The 14,261-nt window shown below is 42.0% G+C and overlaps 2 protein-coding genes across 2 annotated transcripts in view; both read right to left on the bottom strand.

Moving 5' to 3' along the window:
* The window catches only part of LOC109545300 (contactin-associated protein-like 5), a 14,270-nt gene extending 1,382 nt beyond the window's left edge, over positions 1-12,888 (bottom strand). Inside the window, 28 exon segments of the mRNA XM_019915901.2 lie at positions 263-459; positions 508-988; positions 1,047-1,231; positions 1,282-1,598; positions 1,650-1,794; positions 3,568-3,846; positions 3,909-4,025; positions 4,080-4,295; positions 4,348-4,557; positions 4,692-4,942; positions 5,004-5,099; positions 5,167-5,296; positions 5,374-5,547; positions 5,605-5,709; positions 5,759-5,871; positions 5,924-6,103; positions 6,156-6,324; positions 6,378-6,538; positions 6,605-6,703; positions 6,757-7,061; positions 7,124-7,389; positions 7,437-7,688; positions 7,747-7,893; positions 7,948-8,232; positions 8,293-8,428; positions 8,480-8,862; positions 8,922-9,165; positions 12,534-12,888. Of these exon segments, the coding sequence (XP_019771460.2) occupies positions 263-459; positions 508-988; positions 1,047-1,231; positions 1,282-1,598; positions 1,650-1,794; positions 3,568-3,846; positions 3,909-4,025; positions 4,080-4,295; positions 4,348-4,557; positions 4,692-4,942; positions 5,004-5,099; positions 5,167-5,296; positions 5,374-5,547; positions 5,605-5,709; positions 5,759-5,871; positions 5,924-6,103; positions 6,156-6,324; positions 6,378-6,538; positions 6,605-6,703; positions 6,757-7,061; positions 7,124-7,389; positions 7,437-7,688; positions 7,747-7,893; positions 7,948-8,232; positions 8,293-8,428; positions 8,480-8,862; positions 8,922-9,165; positions 12,534-12,536 (5,646 nt within the window). The 5' untranslated portion in view covers positions 12,537-12,888.
* Positions 12,889-13,075: 187 nt separating this feature from the next.
* Positions 13,076-14,017, bottom strand: LOC109545306 (endoglucanase; the record flags this gene model as incomplete). Its single annotated transcript, XM_019915909.2, is given in 4 exon segments — positions 13,076-13,267; positions 13,320-13,552; positions 13,615-13,917; positions 13,976-14,017. Coding segments are annotated over 4 exon segments (711 nt in total). The 3' UTR covers positions 13,076-13,126.
* Positions 14,018-14,261: the final 244 nt, after the last annotated feature.

The raw sequence follows: 14,261 nt of genomic DNA on the forward strand, positions 1-14,261 counted from the left end.
TTTCAAGGAATTGCCTCGAAAGTATCTATCTCTGTTTTCAGATTAATTTTAAGGGCCATTTATTAATAGTATTTTTTAAATTTCAGATTTTTCCAGTTTTAGCCCGTTGCTCTTTCTTCTAAATGCTCAATTTTCTAGCTTCACTTAAAAATGCTGACAAACTTAAGGCAAAAACTCGTTAACTCAGAGAGCGGCAGCAACTCAACACAGTGTTACTCAGACCTACAGTTAAGTACATACCATGCTACTAGTCCATGCTTACCATAGATCTTCTATCAGCAAGAGTCACTTCACTTATCGAGCTTATCGGAGCCATGCTTAGAAGGTTGCCAGTGCTACTTACAGCGCTTGGTAGATCGTCGTTTTCGTCACTCGCACTGTCTTCATCCTCTTCCAGCATTGGACTAAGCATTTCCGCGCTTTCATCGGGAGTATCCCAGGCCAGCTCGCTTGCGCTATCTAAATCGCGCTAGATCAAGAGCTTTCTTCGCGCATTCCGCTACTCACCTCTAAAGCTGATTCGTTTCTGTTTCTCCCGTTTGCTGTCCGCGCGCTTCAACGGCAGCAAGACTTGTTCTTCTGGAACAGGAGCTGCCTGTTCAACAGGTTTAGTTCCGTTGCTGTTTCCATTGGGTTTTTCTGTGAGCATGTTTCCATTTAGCTGCGGCGGTTTGATGATTTCCAGGTCGGAAGCCTTCGGCCGCAGCTGCAAGGGCTGGACGGGCTTGTTGTTTTCCTGCAGCATAATAGCGGCCTGTTTCTTCGACAGCAGGATACTGGCATCTGTTTCAAACTCCTTCTTCTGCTTGTATTTCTTATTGGTCCTGTAAACGTCGTAGATAATACAGATCAAGATCAGGAGGAAGAACGCGGCCAAAACAATTATTATCAGGTGTTCCAAGTTGTTTTCTTCCACCGAATCTGCCGCATAGGAGTGGGTGTAAAGAACTCGTTGCGGGGCGTCTTGAACCCAAGTTTTGTCTTTGCCCTGCAAGCAACGAAAGCTTCAAAGTCTTGCAAAGAGTTTTGCAAGGAATCCTCCTCACCTGGCTGATGTTTAGATTGGGAGTTCCCGGAGATTTTTCATGAACCACGTCAAAGTCTGCGCTACATTGGGCGCTTCGCACTCCATGAGAGTTGGACACATTGACCTTTTCGGCTCCATTTTTGGTGAACAGCATGTATTCCTCCAAGGGCTTCATCACATGCCCGTTAACAGCGATTAGAATATCTAAAGAAGCTGGATAGTGGCTAAACTTGAAATAGTTTATTGGTACTCACTTGAAAGGCATCCGCTGAACTTTTTGAAAATTGCAAATCGCGGATCGTTGGTTTCTTGGCCGCCGATGTGCACTTCATTGGCGCCCAGTTCTGGTATGTTGGTGAACGTTTGTGCAGGGATTTGCTCCATTTGCGTCAGCTCTTTGTCCACGTACAACTCGGAGTCGTTGAACGTTCTTTTGTAGTAAATCGAATGTCTGGCGCCGTTGATGAAGCTTTTCTTGCTCACAGTGGCTGAAAAGACTGCTCCTTCTCTATCCTCTTGGACTATTAGGAAGCCTTCGGTACTCAACCCCACTAGCAAATAGTAGCTTCGACTGGAGATAAATTGCTTTAGTGTTGCGACATATTGCAAAAGGAAATCGTACTTGTTTTCGGTTTGGAGGAGCAGCAGGATGGTGTTCTTTTGCCTAACATCCTGGCTGGAAAAGGCCACTTTTATCTTCACGTCGTCTACAGTGTCATTCAAGACGAAAACCCTGCTCAGGATGGCCTCTCCGTTGAAATCCGCCCCTGAAACCATTTGGTTGACTCTCTGGTTAACTCAATAAATGTTTAGGAGTTGGCGCAGAGCAACGCAAATGGCTTGGTGCGCCAACTCAACGCACCGGCGCAGTAACTCAGGTCCGTTGCTGGGAAAATGTTGATGACTTTTTTCACTTGTTTTTAGACTTATTTTAAGGGCGATTTATCAATAATATTTTTAACATTTGAAAATTTTCCAGTTTCAGTAAAGTTACTATTTTTTCTAAATGCCCAATTTTCTAACTATCCCACACTTAAAAATACTGACAATCTTGAGGTATTTTTCGCGAAAAACTATGAAATAAATTTTATCAGAACAATTTAGAAGTTTTTAATAAATTATTTGGAAACTCGTCACTGACGTCACACCTCTGAAGACTGTTAAAAAATGTGTTTTTTCAGTTTTGAATGAATTTTTTGGCTTTGCTTTTTACTCAAAAACGCTCTGTTTTGTAGAGTTTTACTTAAAAATACTGACAATCTGGATGTATTTTACTCGAAAAATTATATAAGATATTTTTATAGCTTTGTAGGATTTTACAAAAACTTTTTTCGGAGTCAAGTTCGGGACAAAAACGAAAAAAAATTTCTCCCATTTTTCCCCGAAAATCATTAAAATTTGCGCAAAAACCGATTACAAAAATAAAAGTTTCTAATCAAAAACCCAAAAAAACATTATTTTCTGATAGTTTTCCTCTTTTCTGACAATGGGGTCTTTAGAGCCAAAAATGAGAAAATTAATTTTGTTAGAAAATTCGCTTCATTCATCGGTTTGCAGGGAACTTTAGAAAACCCTTTTCAGCTTCGAATTTGCACCAAAACCAAATACATAGTTTTACTCAGTTTTTTACCGAAAGTAAATAAGATTATCTTGAAAATACAGCCAGAGAGCAAAAGTTTCCAAAAAATTATTTGAAAAATTCGCCCCCCTCATCGCTCTGAAGATTTTTCAAGTTTCTTTAAAATTTCAGGTTATTCCAGTTATAAAAAAACTTCTTTTAAGCAATTTTTTCTGCGCAAAAAACTTATTATTTTTAATTTTACTTAAAATATTGAAAATCTTCAGGTATTTTCTGTGAAAATTATACACTAAATCTTCAACAGGGGCCATTTCAAGAGCCAAACACTCTGCTCCAGAACAGCTTTGTAAATTTTTTCTGGAACCTTTTGCAGCTTCGAATTTTGGGCAAAAGCCAATATTTTTTTCTGGATTTTTTCCCAAACATATTTTTTGTTCACTTTCAGTTCAATATTTCTAAACAAAACTCTCTCTAAACAGAACAACGCGCTTTTTCCTAACGTTTTACTGTAAAATACTGGCAAACTAAGAGTCTTTTATGCAGATGGATTTTACAAGAAAAGTCGTCGTCCTTACAGTTTGGTCGTCTTTTTCGTCTTTTTCGAATACGCGCTTTACCTTTGAATTTGGGACAAAATCGAAACAAAGTTATCTTGTTTGTTTCCAACAACATTTAGGTTTTCTCAAAAAACGACCAGAGGAAGCAAAACCATTTAATCAATATTAGGAAAACTCGCGGCCCTCATCGCTCTGGAATTTTTTAAAGTTTCTTCAAACTTTCCGGATTTTCCCGTTTTAGACCAAAGAGTTTGAAGCAATCGTATGCACAAAAGCAATATGTGGATAACTCATTAACCAATAACTTAAAACTCATTAACTCAGAGAGCGGCAACAACTCAAAAGCGCAACTCAACACAGTGTTACCCAGGCCTACTCGAATCGGGCCCCTGAGTAGGTTTTACCTTTCTCCTCATTGCAGAACTCCCCATAGTAACTCGTGTGCTCGCAGTTGCAAGTGTGCTCCAAGTTGCGGAATTCCTCGATGCAAATTCCTCCGTTTTTACATGGCTCTTCGTCACATTTCATGTTGCAGTTGGGGATAACGCCTGTAGGGAAGTGACTCAGAAGATATCCAGAACAATTCGTCTTTCTTTAACTACCTTTAATTGTGCTGTTGATTTTTGGCGGTAGATCGATGAGCGTGTCGTGGATCTGGAAGCCTCTAAAGCACCCGACGTAGCCTGGAAGGTTTTGTACGTTCAAGTTTAGTTGGGTTTAAAATGCCGATTCCAAAATGGCCTACCTGGTAGAAGAGGGAAGTCATCGTTAACTCTTAGGAGGGTTTCCGGGTCGTACCCGCCAATGTTCAACTGGAAATACTCCGTAGGCGAGGCAGGGGGACGTTGTGGGGCTAAAACCTCTACAAAAACCAACCGCTCTGATTGCAAAAAGCCTCCTCACAGTTCAAACTGACCTTTGTCCGGGTTAGACCACGGCTTGTTAGCGTAAACGTCCAGCAGTTTCACCCCAATTGGAATGGAGTTGTTTTGGTCATTCACGAACATCGTGGTAAGATTCTCTTCGCGGACGATAGCGATTTGAACGGACATGCTAATGTTCAACTCCTTGTACGGCACGGTGATGTTGTAAATTTGATTGTCGTGGTTGAACAGATATTCCACTTTTGTCCCTGAAAATTCCCTTGTGGCTTTACATGGATAGAAACCGCCGGCCATTCTCACCTTCCACAATATGCAGATGCACGAAGTTATTCAGATGGTCATTGGCGTAGAATACTAGGGAGTAGTTGTCATACGTGCGCAAATTAACGAGAATTCGCTTTTTGAAAATGTCGCTCAAAATGGTTTTCTCCTCTTCAGTGTCGTTGTTGAAGTAGTTCTTGTGGATGTACGATTCGCTGTGCGTGAAGGTAACGGCGTTAGTATTTATATCTGAAAATCCGCAGTTTAGCCCAGGGTAACCTAAGGGCGGTAAAGACAACGCGTTCTCGAACGATTTGTGGAAATTATAGGGTTTTTCTGTGAAGAAAACGTTGTGTTTTACCGTTCCTAGAGAGTTTTCGTACTTGTCTCGCAATACTGTCCTTTATAAGCCCAAGGATTGGGGCAGACGCATTCAAAAGTACTCCACAGCTCTTTGCATTGAGCGCCATTTTTACAGGGATTTGGCACGCAGGACGGTTTGCAATCTTTAATGATTTCGCTCAAATGCACGCTCATGTAACTGTAAATGTCCAGGATTTCCTCATTTACCACCAAGCCGCGGAAACAGCCGATTAGACCCTGATGGACCGACGATCTGGGGTCTAACAGGTCGCTGAAAATTTCAAATTGTTCAGTTTGAATTTTGACTTTTTCCAGTAAATTTCAGTGCTCACAATGGGGCTCCTCCAATGAACATGGACCCTTCAAAGGGCCCAAATTCCTCTTCGGATTTCAGATCTACCATTTGATAGTCTTCGTTGATCATAAATCTGCAACATAGAAAGTGCAGCTGCTGCTGGGGCGCTTTATTGAAAAATTGGCTTTTGGGCTTGATACCTGACATGATATTTGTTGTAGTCGATCCACAGTTTGTGCCATTCGCCGCCGTTTAGTCTTCGCACGGAGTCAATTACTAGTTCCTTAGACACTCCGGTGTTCAATGTGAAATTGAACGTTAGCTGGAAGTCTGCAAAAAGCGCCTATTATGTCTTAATCGCTTGAAATGTGACCATGCGGAACCGATTTGATTTGCATAAACCTCACCACTTGTAAGCGCAATCATAAAACTGGGGTAGTTTGGCCGGATGGGGGGCTGATACAGCAAAATGGCTTTTTTCCCGGTTGTCCTGAAGGAGAAGGCCAGATCTCCCTTTCTCCAGCCAGGCACTTCGATATATGACTGACTGGTGGTGAAGGTTACCACGAACCTTTGAGTATCTGAAACCCATCCAATGGATCAACCAAACTCCGTTATAAATGCTCGAAGGTTCCTACTAGTTTCCACACATTCAAGCGGTCCTAAAGTGATCCTCCCCAGGGCGTTTTGCGGCAAGTCCGGTTGTTGGAGGAAGTACATCTCAGTGATGCCCAAACTGTCCCCTAATTGCAAGGAAACGTTTAAGAATTCCCCCCATTCCTACGGGAATACCTGTGGTGTAGTATCCATCATCAGTGTCCCATTTATCGTCAGACACGTCGTCGCAGTTGCACCATTGAGTGGGGTTTTCGCACTGGCGCCCGATGGAGCAGGGGCAAGTCCCCCTAAAATCCCCCGAAACTTAGCCAGGTGCATTGCAAAGCAGGCGCAAAGTACCTTTTAACATCTCCGATGAAATCCACCGTTTGGTTAGCAGAAGAAATAAACCAGGTGGTTGAATGGAGCTCCAGAGGCGCCATGAAGCAGTCGTACTTGATGTACTGGCTGCAGTTAAGCGAGTGGGAAACCAGTTCTTGTAGCATTTCTGCGTTGAATTCGCGATATTTTATGCTGAAGCTGCGACAACAGTTTTCTTTAAATATCCCCAGAGTCCTCTAGGGCGGGTTACCTGAAGTCCTGCTCTGATGGCGAGCGAACGTCCATTTGACTGGGCAAATTATGCTCGACGATGGTCTTGGTCGATTCTTCGATGCTCTGGAATTCGCAGCGAACGTGAGCAGGGGGAAACCTGCCGTTGCCATCAATATCGATAAGATATACATCAGGTTTGGTGTATCCTAGAAGGAAATTGGGTACTCTACATTTTTGGAGCTTTGCGCAGCTTTGGTACCTAAAAGGGCCAGTTCCTCGCAGGTTTTTCTGTAGAGGGCAAAGTGGCAGTTGGTGCCGATGTAGCCTGTGTTGGTGCAGTCGCAGGTCAATCGATTTTCCTTCACTGAGCATTTGCCTCCATGCTCGCAAGTGTTCGGCCTCTGGCAAGCATCCACAAATCTACAAGGAGCGCGAGCAAAACATCATGTTTCTTGCTTTGAGATCATCATCAGTTTGTAGTTTTACCTGCAGTCATCTAAGGTCACTTCCCCAACCACGCGCTCCGTCTGCAAGACGCTTCTGGGCTCCAAGCTGACTCCATTCACCTCAATGTTCCTCATGCAGCTTAAGTGGGAATGGATTTAATTGGGTGGAGGTTTCTCAGGTTTTCAACTCACCCAACCAATCCAGCGTTGCTTCGCGAGCCCGCAGCGATTTTGATTTTGTCGCCGATTGCAAATTTCAGATCGCCGATTTTTTCAGTTTTGCCCTTTCGGTCGATGCTGACCGTGATTTCCCCGCCAATGTATGTGACATTGAGGAAATGCCATTGGCCGGGAGTTTTCTTCACGCTGATCAAATGCGTGGTGTTTTGGACGCTGTTCAGAAGTTCAAAGCGAACTTCGTCGTTCACAACTCGCACTTCCCAGTAGAGGCCTGTTTGGGCTTCACTGGACGCGATTACGCTCAGATTGCTGCTCGCCTGCAAGTCGTTTTGGTTAAACTGTGAATGTGAACGTTTACGAGTTCTTCGCCCAATCGAACCTTAAAGTGGAAACTTAGGCTCAGCGAATCGACGTGAGCGTTGTGCCACCAAATGTGACTGGCTGAAAATGGGAAAGTGATGGGGATGATCTGGACGTCGCTTTCGTAGAACTCGGGCCTCAAAATCCCAATATAGTGGACCTTCGGGTTGTTCTTGTTCAGCTCGTAGATGATGGAGATGTCGTTGTAGAACACGTACTTGAGTGATCCGACGAAGTTGTTTTTCGACTTTAGGCCAGTTTTCTTCTGAAGCTCCGGCCCGCCGCCTGGAAGCTCGCCAGTTAAACCCGCCAAGGACTACTTCAGGACGTACCAATATAAATTTCTGGATCAATATAGAGCAGAGGCTTTCCAGTGATGTTCAGGCTCTTGATTTCGTCGTTCAGAATCAGATGGATTTTCTCGTGTTCGTGGAAAATAGTCAAGTTGTTCCATTCGTGCAGCTTAAAGTCCGGGGTCTGACCGAGCACGATGGTTACCGGACTGTTCTCCCCAAAGTCCATGACGATGTGCACGGAGCCGTTGAACACTGAGGCTGCTATGTAATGGTCTACTCCTTGTTCTCCTGCAAACGAGTTTGCCACTTTAAAAACTCCCTACTTTGTGCGGTTTCTCTGCATTGCCTCCTGCTGCGTAAAGAAGAGCGGAGTCATCAAATCTCGTCTTGAACAGCATGGAAAATCGGGTGACTGATGAGTGAACGCGGTCCTTCCAGTCATACACTCTGTAGGACACATAGGATGACCCTCTTAAGGTGAGAACAGTGGCCGCTGGAAGTCAACACGCAGTTAAGTAAAAAGCATTAAACCCGCTCTAGAACCTACTATAAATATCACAGTACTCTCCCTCATATCTGGTTCCGAAACAGTCGCAAGTGTAAGTGTAGTAGTGGTTCATACATCTAGAGCCCTTGAAGCAAAGATTATCGGATGTTAGGCACTTATTCTTGCAGCCTTCTTGGACGTTTTCGTGCTTCGTGGCTATTAGGGGGGAAATCTGCAGCAAATCGGACGCCGATTTGCCAGTGCTTAAAACCACATCTTTTATGCAACCGACGAAGGACTCTATGATGTATTTGACTCCGTGCAGCCGCTCTTCGGAGCTGAGCCCTAAAAAAGTGAGCGTCTAATTACCCACCCAATTTTGTTGAGCCTCCTTTGTCTAATTGCCTCCAATGAGAATCACCGACGTAACATTGGCAGTAACACCATAGTTACTTTCAGTGTCCAGTCCTTTCAGGTCTGTTTCGTCCCGCAATTCGTCGACTATCGCCAAGAGTTTGGCCGCATGGACATCAATTCGAACCTGCATTCAAAATGTCCAAAATCTTTCGAGTTTTGCCCATTTTGTACTCACTGTGACTGTGTGCCACTGATCGTTGTTTAAGCCTCTGCCGACGGTCAGGGCCGTGGAATGCTTGCCATAAACGTGAACGACTTTCAATTGGCCCTGTTGTACAATAATATACAGGGCGTATGGTTGCAAGGACACGCCATTTGGTACTTTAACGTTGTGGTAAACCAGCAGACCATGTGGTAGTCTTGTGCGGAATTGGAAGGAAATCTGGCGGCACAATCTCAGCTGGAACGTTTGTATAATATCGCCGTCAATCTGGATGAACGTATTAGATTGAGCGAACATAAACGTGTTCTCAGTCCCAGTTTCCTGGAACGTTAATTTCGGTCCCCTTTTCTCCTTGGGTATCACAGATACGTTTTGAACTGCAGTCTCATTCTTTTCTACAAAAGAGCGGCGCCAGCCTTAGGAAAGCGCCCACAGTGACTTTGATTCGGCTCACCTAAACTAGGAAAACACTTCTCGATGCAATGTTTCTCACTTTCGAATCTATTCTTGTCATTTCCAGCGCAACCGCCCCAAATGAATGTGATGCATTCCCTTTTCTCGTGATCGAAGGCCCATTTGAAAATGTTTCTATTGCAAGGGCCCTTTTCAGGCGTGCCAGGGCATGGCTCGATTCGGTTTTGCTCAGGACGAGCAGTTACTAAAGCGAGCAGTGCGATAGTCAGGACACATCGCAACATCTGAAAAAATCATTCAGTTAGATGGTTTTTGGCTTTTGAATTTGGCATTTCAGGTCACTGCACGTGTAAATTGATGCGCGTAGCGCAAGTTGCCTATACAAACAGCATGCAAAACAGTGGTTTGGACTACCAAAATTGCTGGTTTTTGTTGGAAAATTTTAATTGAGACTATGGATTAAGTTGGATAATGTATATAATCAGCGGCGAGCGGCCGGTTGTAAATTTTCATTCAACTCAGCTCGTCCTCAACTAATTGCGGGTTTTCGGGTCAATAGAAATTCCCATTTGAATATTTAAAGGTATTTTGCATAACTAAATGATCCGAACCAGGCTGTTTGGTTAATTTGCCTTAATTAATAACTCGAGCCAACTTTTTTAAGTGTGGTAAAGCCCCTAATAGAAAAAGTGAATTGATCAGCGGACTTTACGATTTTTGCTTCGAGAGCTACGAATGTTAGGATTAAATCAGATGAATTTGATTACTTAGTGCTTAATGAGTTTTTTATAATTGAAGGTGAAAACCCGAGTGAGCTGCCAGTCAATCCAGCAGCGGCAACTAGAGAAAATTATCGTATTGTCGCATATTAAATTAGCGCATTATCCACATTCCTATTATTTATTTCTCAAACTTACACTTTTACTGGCAAATGATCACGTTTTATCAGTTGACATGGCTTCGGCTGATATTAATTTGTGGCACTGTGTATACGTGCAACTTAATAAAGTAAATACACTAAATTATGTTCATTATAAATAATGGGATAAAATTACCGCGGATTAACCGGAAGACTGCGTCACCAGCGTCTAACAACAATAATTTCCTTTAATCCGCCACGACATACGCTTCTTGAGGGCCATTTTAAAATGGATTAATTCATGTTAATGGTCAGCTCATATGACTGTGAAAAAGAGATAATAGTAGTTGTTTCAAGCCGTAATCTTATCGGGTATTTTCTTAACCAACTTCAGTTTTTATTTAATTTATTATCACTCATTCCACATGGAATGGCTGGTTTTGTTGTTGTTGAATTAAGCGACTTTTATAATCATTCAACGTCTTTGACGCCCTGCCCTGGTTGCTTATTTGAGATGTACATGGTAAAACAATGATATTTCGAGTTTCAACTGCTGGTATTTGAGTTATGCATTAGACAATCTTGATACATTGATAAAGAGTTGAGGACAATGTGTTGATTTTGCAATTATCGACATCGCAATGTTGTGGGCAGCATTTTAGGTAAATTTGGGCTCAAAACATAAAATATCTTGGATTTATTTCATGCTGGGAGATACTTTGTATGAAAAGCAATAAATCAATAATATTCCTAAAAACAGAGTCGATGTATTTTTGGATCGAATTGCTGATAAAGTGAAATAATGGGAAATTGATGGAATTGTTGGCTAACATTGACGAAAATAATCATTAATTGGTTATAATTAAGGACTACAATGCTGGAAAAGTGCCGCTTATGCCACTCCCATTCACATGCTAGTTATTCAATACAATTTTTGTTTCTACTTTGATGCACATGACGCTTAATCGGGGCAAATGATCACAGATCGTTTTCACCTGACGAGATTATCGTTAGGTAATTCGCGATTATTTCATCAAGGACTATAAAAGTTTGCGATAAAAAGCCGACTTTTAATGACTTTTTAAGTATTGCGTAATTTATTGCAGGTTATCACTCTGAATGGCTTGAAACATAAAATCGAAGGACTTTTTTCCAGTTAATAAAATGAACGTTGCACAGCCAAATTTGCCCTGACTTTGGATGTGGATAAATTCTCAGTACTTAGAGCGAATTGGTTTCTGTTTGAAGCGCTCTTGAGCCCCATGTGTTTTGTTTCAGTCAATGTTTTGGCAAACATTAAGCACCTCAGATGAGTTTTCTACAGGGCGACAAATGAAACAGTGTAAAATCTCGAATATGTCGGCTTGCTCTTAGTTGGACAAAAAGGCAGTTTTTTGGATCTCTACCCCCAAAAGTTCACCTTTTGGTCCAACAACAGAACGGAACACGCGGAACTTTCTCCGGTTATACATTGTTATTTGGCGCCCTAATTTTTTGCAAAACCACGCACTAATCGAAAAAGAATTGCACTAAATAAGGCTTCAAACTAAAAGATTCGCTCTAAGCTCTAAGCAGCCAGGATTTGTCCACTTCCAAAGTTAGTCCAAAATTGTCAGTGTAACGTTGATTTTGCTGAGCAGTTTAGCAGAATTTGCCCCTTTTTTGTATTTTTTTTTTTTTGATAACGCAAACATTCATATTTATTGGTGGTCAAGTTTTCATTCGCTTTGCATGCATTTTACCTACAAACAATTATATCTACTGTAATGTATTTTATTGTTTTCAATCGACTGAAGTTTATTGCCTAATGATTACCAAAAATGCCGTTTTTTGCTTCCCTTTTCGTCTTCCTTCCTTCCTAGTTTCTTTGGCAATTTAAATTTAAAATCTTCTTAAAGAAAGTTGTACATTTTTGGATCAGCTTCACGCATTCAAAATGCTTTTCTCTCCAGCTCTATGATAATTAGTTCCATAATTCCTCCAAATTCCTTTATAAACACGCATTCAAATGACTAAAGTGAGTTATCAGTTTTTCGGAAGCATCGCATGGTATCTAAATAATTTATGAGTAGATAGGGACGTGCCTGAGATCATTTATCCACATTCGCATGCGAATCATTTACCTAAGATAAATTAATCTTGTAGGTTTAAGTGAAACTTTGGGAAGTTTTTGCGTATGTTACTGCTGATTCGTTAGAGAATGTTCAATATGGAAAAAGCACCAGAAATCAAGCGGATTGCATGCCAATACTGACATAGTTTATTTTAAAGATCCACTAGAATACGAATAAAATTAGCATAAAATAACTGGGAAGATCAGTGGAAGATTAACACCTAAGAATTACAAACGTTTCGTATGCGTAATGCGATAATTTGTGAAATCCACAGCCAGCGAGCCGCTAATTGATTCTTCGCTGTGAATTAATGATTGTTTAAATCTCGCTGAGATTTGTCTAGCGCCAACCGATTCAGGTGCTGCTTAAAAACAAGAATTAGCACTAATTTACAAGTATTTTTTAATAGACGGTCACATGTGTTACGTTGCGCTGATGATGGAAGAAGATTAATTCATAGGCGAATATTTAGGTTTTTCGGGCAATTTTGCCACAGTTTTATACTATCAAATCACGTGCTATGTCCCAGTGTTTTACGATCATCATAAACGGATTGCTGCCATCAAACATTTTTAACTAACAACCTTACGGTTTGAAGATGTTTCTTCATTTGCTAGTAAGATTTTCTTGTTGTTTTCAGAGGTTCAACCCAAAGCCCTCACTCTTAAGCGCTAATTACCATGGTTGGTTTAGTAGAGTTTATCACTTGCACTTCAGTCTTCTGAGCGAAAAACGAAAACCAGTCGTTTCACATAATGAAAAACCACATCGGAAGAATATCACTGAATCGATTCATTTTTCGGAAAACAAACGAGCGGCAGAAGCGCGAACTGACATTAAAAAAATGTTCGCGCAGTGGCCCGATATAAAACAAGCGCTACAGCGACGACAACTGTTTCATATTTGTTAATAATTATTTAAGTTACTATATCTACTTAAAGTTACGTCTGGCTGCTAATATGATAAGTGATTTTGTTTTAGAGATGGTGTTTCTGGTCGATAACATCCGCTCAACAAGTTGCACGAAGGATTGCGTTGAGATTTTCACTTTGTTTAACTAATTCGATAAAGTTGCTCATTTAATCGAAGCCGCCGACAACAGTGGAGGATCTTTGAAGAAGATCCGCATCATATGAATTTCCATGTTGGTTCTCTGGCTAAATTTTCATCGTTTGAAACGAAATGGCAAAATGTCGCATCAAAAATTGAATAAAACACTAATTTCGAGAAAAACAAAACGTTACATAACTACTTCACTTTTTCCAAAACAATTCAAATACAACCGCTGATATCAATCAGTTGCTGAGGACACTCGATTTGGATGAATTCGACAGTGGGATTGTCCGCACCCTCGAACCATTGGAACCTCCATTTGCATCCCTCCTGCAACTTTTCTGGGAGGTTTTCGCAGTCCTGCAAAGAATCCAGTGTTGGAGTTGCTTTTGACATCAAACTCAATTTTTACCTCAATAGAGTGCACGCCTCCATATCGGTCGCCCCACCCATCAGTAGGGGCCTCCCATTGCTTGGTGCATCCATTGAAGATTCCGACCCCTCCTCCAGGCATGGCAATGTCGAAGTGGTTCCTACTCAAATCGCTTCCGGTGTTGGTCACTTGGACGACCATTTTTTTATTCGCGATCTGCTCACTGAATGAGAGAAGCATGCAAGAGCAGCACTGGGAGTAGTCGGCACCGTCTACCAGAGTTGGGAGAACCCGATTGGACAAGTTCAATATAGCAATTCGCTCTGGAACCTACCGGTGAAAGAAGCAGCAACAAAACCCAAAGTGATGGTCTCGTTGTAGACGAATGGTTCCTGGTCGGTGCACATGTACGAAGTGCCTCCATCTCCGCATCCAGAAAGCGTGTCTGGATCTATTGTGGTTTCTCCATCGGCTGCACAAGAGCGCGTTGGGATCGTCTTGCCAGTACCATTCAAGTTGCCCTCCCAGGAGCACGAAGGCTTGCAACAGTCCCAGTAGCGAGTGGTGGTTCCACTTCCGCTTAAACCTCCCACCACTGGGATGATATCCAGTTCCTGGGCGCCTACGTAGGCGCTAACTGGAAGGTTTCCTTGTTTTAGATGATTGTTATTCAGATGGTGGAAGCGATGACAAACCTGCTAAAACCAGAAGCACTGCAGAGAGCTTCATGTTTGCCACTGAAACCGATTTCGACCAGTTCAACACTTTTATACGCACTTGATGAGATTGGGGTTTTCAAGTGTTCATTGTGAATGTTGTTATCTCAAGAAGATCCACTTGCGGTTTTCCGGAATGTTTTTATGTAATGGAGTCAAATGCTTCAGCTACAGTTTGGCTAATAATTAGGCTTCTCGATTGATGAGTTCCTGCTCAATGTTGGATCCTGATTGATTGGACTTCCCAAATAATGTATTTTGTTTC

This window comes from Dendroctonus ponderosae, unplaced genomic scaffold, assembly GCF_020466585.1.
Source record: "Dendroctonus ponderosae isolate FM_Combo_2020 unplaced genomic scaffold, Dpon_F_20191213v2 Dpon_F_20191213_2, whole genome shotgun sequence".
NCBI lineage: Eukaryota > Metazoa > Arthropoda > Insecta > Coleoptera > Curculionidae > Dendroctonus > Dendroctonus ponderosae.